At 40.0% G+C, this 5,651-nt stretch overlaps 1 protein-coding gene across 1 annotated transcript in view; it reads left to right on the top strand.

Moving 5' to 3' along the window:
• The first annotated feature begins 700 nt into the window (after window positions 1-700).
• The window catches only part of LOC125047567 (nuclear pore complex protein NUP62-like), a 9,420-nt gene continuing 4,469 nt past the window's right edge, over window positions 701-5,651 (top strand). The window contains exon 1 of the mRNA XM_047645844.1: window positions 701-706. Within this exon, the coding sequence (XP_047501800.1) occupies window positions 701-706 (6 nt within the window). The remainder of the gene's footprint in view (window positions 707-5,651) is intronic.

The raw sequence follows: 5,651 nt of genomic DNA, 5'->3' as shown, positions 1-5,651 counted from the left end.
GGTGGGATTGAGCGGCAGTCTAAGAAGTTGTTTGTGGTTCCTTTGGTAGATCCTGAGGAACAGGACAGAACCGCCGCTACATTACCACCACTTATCCAGCGGTACGTCCGAGAAGGAAGTGTTATTTATAGCGACGGTTGGGGCGCATACAGCACGCTTGAGGATCTTGGTTATTCTCACTATGTGATCAACCATAGTGAGAATTTTGTTGACCCCGACAACGCCAAGATCCACACGCAGACGATCGAGCGTTTGTGGAGGGACGTTAAGGGTTGGGTGAAGCGTTCTGGCATGCGTCCACAGTACTTCCACCAGTACTTTTCAAGATACCTGTTCCTGCGTAACCACACCAAAACCCGCTTCCACGACTTCTTTATTTTGGTAATTATCAATCATTTTGTTTTAATAGAAATCAATAGTTTGCGTATTAAACATGTGAAATAATCTGTATGTAAAATATTTTATAATATATTTTACCTTATAATTATTTTTTTCAGGCTGGCTGGCTATATCCGCCTCAGTCGGAGTGTGGTCACCACCACCGTACCCCAATTCCTATCGATGACGATGATTGGGAGGACTCCGACGACCCAGACGAAGCCAAGCCAGGCCCTTCAGGATACCGCCCACCAGCCGGGGACGCCGAGAGCCAGACCGTCACTTCGTAGTTGGTATCGCAACCCGGTCTTGCACAACCGCCATGAAGGTAATGAATATATTAAATGTTCACAAACGCTGTTGTGTGACGGTAGAGAGGAAATGTGCAATTTGAACCGTGCATTTAGTTATAATATAATATCAGCTTGTGTAAGCCATATATGAAAAGTGTTAATCAAGGTAACCGATCCATACACGATTTGGCGTGACGTTGCGATGTCAATAGAAAAAGTAATCGTTTGAAATGTGGTTGGTATGAATATTAGAAAATTTCGCCCCATATTATATGGAATCGAAGAAGGAAAGTGTTATAAAACTCGATAGTGGTCGTTAGCGAGTGTTTCCGTATTTATTTTATTAAGTAAAAAAAGAATCCCTCTGGGATTTCATCGTGCAAGTGTATAATGTGACCGAAAGCATCCGAAAAAATATATAGTTTGTGCATAATGTTTGAAATCCATTGTACGATATGGAATATATAAAATCCCGTATATTTGTATACCAAAATTTGGGTTTGGTTCCCGTAGAGTTTTCGAAAGTTGGCGCGTTTGTCCGTAGAATTTCAAAGGTGGCGGCGACGTCCGTAGAGTTTCAAGAACCGACTTTAAGCGTTTTTTGTGCTTGTTTTATACATTTCTTTTATACATTATTCGTATTTCAGTCTGTTTTACCCCGTAATTTCCCTGATCAACTTCGTACCCTCCCCGGCTATCGGGACTTATCAAATCACATCAAGATTTTCGGCTGGAGAATCCGACGGAGGTTATCATCAGATTCGTTCTCATCACACGAGGACAAATCTGATGATATAAATATTGTAAGGGAAGACCCGATTGTCATATTCGGAAAATTGCTATTGACAGTTACGTGTCGCGCACGGAGACCGTGCCGCAACGGCACACGCAGTCTCCGTGAATTTTATTCTCAAACAAAAAACTTAACACATTTTAGTAACAGATCTTGCAAACTTTAGTGATGTTTGTCGTCAAATATAGTAACCGTTCAATACTTATACTTGTCTTAAAATGTAAGATGGAACTTATTGACCTTTGCCTGAGCCGAAAATACTTCGGAGGCCGTGGCGAGGCTTCAGGTCGCGCAGCTCGTCCCGCGGAAATATGAAAGCTTTAGCCTGATTACGTCGCGCGCGGCGACGACAACCATTCAACTGCGGTCGGTTGCAATAGCCAAATCGGCAATAATTTGTATTAATAATGCATGTATTAGTATCCTATTAACAGTATGCATTTTCATTACATTAATTGGCTTATTACTTGAAATGTACTTCGTGCAATAACTATGTAGATTTCGCCGGTTCTCGTTAAACGTTACTTAAATTTTACTAACCTTATATCGTCCCGTCTCCGTTAATAAGCTTTACAATAACACGTCCTCGGCGTAACAATATTTCCAGTTATACGTGTATTTCGCAATTTGTAAACATTTCTGCCGGCTTCTATATTTTTTATTTCACAGGTACACTTCCTTGGCCACCGGACAGATACACACTAAACATTTTCCATGGGCGAGGGCAGGGCTTTCCGAAAAAACGGTTTTTTGATTGGTCAGAAAAACTCTGGCGTCATTGCCTGGAGTTTTCATTGGCTAGAATTTCTCAGTCTGTAACACCGCATAATCGCTAAGTTGTCAGTAATTGGTCGTTATACATGGTGTCCTTGTCTTACTGTTTCAGACATTAATAATTTATTATCGGTATTTCAGAAGAAATATGTCTTTACGTGCGCGAAAAAGGGTATTTGCTTTGTATTAGGTTTTATTTTACCATATGCATACAAGCAATCAGGTAAGGGTGACCTCTTTCCCGATTTTAATCGCTCTCTGAAGAACTACCATCCAGAGGAACTGGGGGGGGGGGGGGGGGGACGGAAGAATTCTTTCTTTCCCGCCTTGCGGCAGGTATAATTCTGCCGCTTGTGAAAATGAATGAATCAATTCTTTTTCATGAAATTTGATGAATAAATAGCGGGTCAGGTATTGCGTTATATACTCGGCCCTAATACCTGGCCGCTTGACCCATTCTTTAACGTCCCTCCACAACCTTTCAATGGTTTGTGTGTGTATTTGTGGGTCTGGGTCTACAAAGTTCTCAGAATGATTAATACTCAGATGTTTGTAACCATGGTGTTGTAGATTACGGTAGGCAGCCCATCCATCACTGTATATCACACTGTCTGGTTTTATATATTTCTTACTAAGGGGTATGAGCGTGTCTGCACTGCGGTCAGTGCCAACCAATGGCACAATTAATTTAATTTTACTCACACGCTCAATACCCCCCAAAGACCCACACCTGGATCTTCTTCTTTATGATTTGCGAAGTTCTAGCTTCGCCCGGGACCTGGCTCAACTGTCTGCCCCTATTATACTTATGGCGCACGAGCAGCGTCTCGTCGATCTCAAGTATTACACCGGCACCTCCTATTGAATTTTGATTTTGTAACCAATATTCGGTTACTTCAGAACAAAAACTCCTCCAATCTACGCTAGTTGGCTTAGAAATACTAATACATTTAATAATGTGTGCGTGATCCCAATGTTTTTGTAGCCAATGATTCACAAACAAAATTACTTTAAAAGGTTCCAGATGAGTCCCCTGCAGAAACGTGCCTTTGTAATCGCTGGTCGAGAAAACGCAACTTTTACGCCCTTTTGTCTTTGCTTTTTTTTCCATCTGCCACAATACCACATATGTCGATCTTCACGATGTTTGCAAGGTAAATCGCAATGCGGGCAACTTACCGCTCTTGGCAAAACACCGTGTACTCTCAGGAACTGTATAGCGTTATCATTTTTTTTTTTTCAAAATAATCAGATATAACTCTATAGTAAAGCGGGTCACAACCTACACACCTGAGATCCATTTTGAGCAAAGATTTAGTATATTTGCTTTCCTTGCCTTGTGATTGGTTTATAGCATTTCTTGTAATGCTATTGGCTCTCGTGACAAATGTCACGCGCATGTGGTATAGAATAAAAGTCTCAAAAGGTTTCGTGCGCTGTCCATGCGGTAACATTGTTGATTTTGAAAATCGCGCGCAATTCTTCAGTTCCCTCTTGCCCGTAATATGGACCAGACACGTCGATTTGCGCAGAGTAAGAAATGTCAAAATTACTGTAAATACACGATTTTATGATGGTATTACTCGTGTATTGTCAGACATTATAATGTAGGAAGAAAATTACCTTCATGTGAGTTTATGCGGAATTTTTCTAGTTACGAAATGAAAGTATTACAATAAATGAATCAAAATAAAACGGTATCATTGTTTCGTTTACAAAAAGTAGGAAAGGATATCGGATGGCGATTTTTAAAATATTGAGATGAGCTCTGTGACACTTGCGTGTCCAATAACTTCGTTATTTCTGATTTGCGACGGAAGTTCATAGAAGATAAGTTTCTTAGATTTATTTGTTCTACCACATGCATAATTATTTTCCGGTTTAAAGACGGCTAGTCAGAACTTTACCTATACCAAAAAAACATCCATGTACTCCTCGGTTATAGTGCATGACACCACTTTTTTTTATTTGTATTTTATCCCATCTGGTTTTAACCCACGATCAGGTATGACACCGTTTTCTGTTGTAGGTCTCGAGCAAGAGCGGAGCACGAAGTAAGGAGCCCTTGAAGGGGGGACTTCGTGCAAATCAGAATTGATAACTACCAGGAACCTCCATGTCGCCCCCCGCCTAGTTCCCGTCCGCATCGGGTTCACATTAGAGGGAGCAAGGTGGCTCCTCAGGTGAATACAGTGTTGCATCTTGTTTGAAAGACTAACTGAGGAATACACTATGCATCTTCTTCTTGATTCAGAAATTGTTTTGACTACCTGATTACCCATCTTGGATTCGGTCAGAAAAATGCTGTAGTAACGCTACGGCAACTTTTCCCCAGCCGTTTTTATTTTCTCTTTTCCTCTTTTTTTCTTATAAAAGATCTTTTCATTCTTCTGAATTAAAGTCGTATGGATGTCCTGGGTATTGGGAAATAAATACTTTTTTAAAAGGTTTTAACCACGAAACCGACGTATGTATGTATAAAATTGTTATCCCTTATTGCCTGGTTGATAACTATTAAAGAGAGTAGTGTTTTTATACAATACGGTGTCAAATATATCGTTTGTACAGAAATCAATACAACTCAAATCAAGTCAGGTCAAGACGAGCAATCCTGAAAGGGGAGATAATTTAAATATTAAAACAAAAAAATTAGTATTAGATAAGCAAGGTGAATCGATAACTATCATGACTAACCTTAAATCCAGCCCGAGACTGTCAGCTGGGCGCAATACAACTACAGAATAAATTAATAAATAAAAAAAAGACAGAAAGATGTTTTAACCCAGCTACCTCCTTCCTCCCTCCCTGAAATTCGGGAAACGTTCTTCCGAAATCAGTGTGAACAGCAACTTAAGCGGGCGTTCATTTCAATTTACATGTGTGGATATTCCGACTTGGCACCTCACTGCTTTTTCCTGTGTTTTTATTTTTTTATATTTTTATTTTTTAATTATTATTCACTTCCTACCCAATACAATATAACTTGAAAAAATATAAATAAAACCTCACGCGCTGTCGCTACCGCTGTCTCTATCACTTGTACCCATATACAAAAAAAAAAAAATGAAGTTTTAAAATTTCCCAATAACTTTTCCTCTCTCCCGCCTTTAATTAAACAAAAAGAGTCACCGCCACAACACATGGCGTGTGGCAGAGGCTCTGAGGATGACATGTTGCGATTTTTATTTCTTCACTTTTTTTTTTTTTTTTCCCCACGGGACTAAATAAGGAACAAGACGACCGATTTCTCACCTGTCTTGCTCCGCTCGTGCTCACCTTCTCGCCAATTACCTCACTGTGCATGGCATGTGTTTTCACCTTTTGATATGTTTTCTTTTCCTTTTTGTATTCGATGTGTTAATGTGTTTCCCTTCAGCAGCAAAGCCTTTAGTAGGAAAGGTAAAATGTGATAT

Source organism: Penaeus chinensis, chromosome 41 (genome assembly GCF_019202785.1).
Source record: "Penaeus chinensis breed Huanghai No. 1 chromosome 41, ASM1920278v2, whole genome shotgun sequence".
In the NCBI taxonomy this organism is placed as follows: domain Eukaryota; kingdom Metazoa; phylum Arthropoda; class Malacostraca; order Decapoda; family Penaeidae; genus Penaeus; species Penaeus chinensis.
This window is presented reverse-complemented; position numbering and strand designations above follow the sequence as displayed.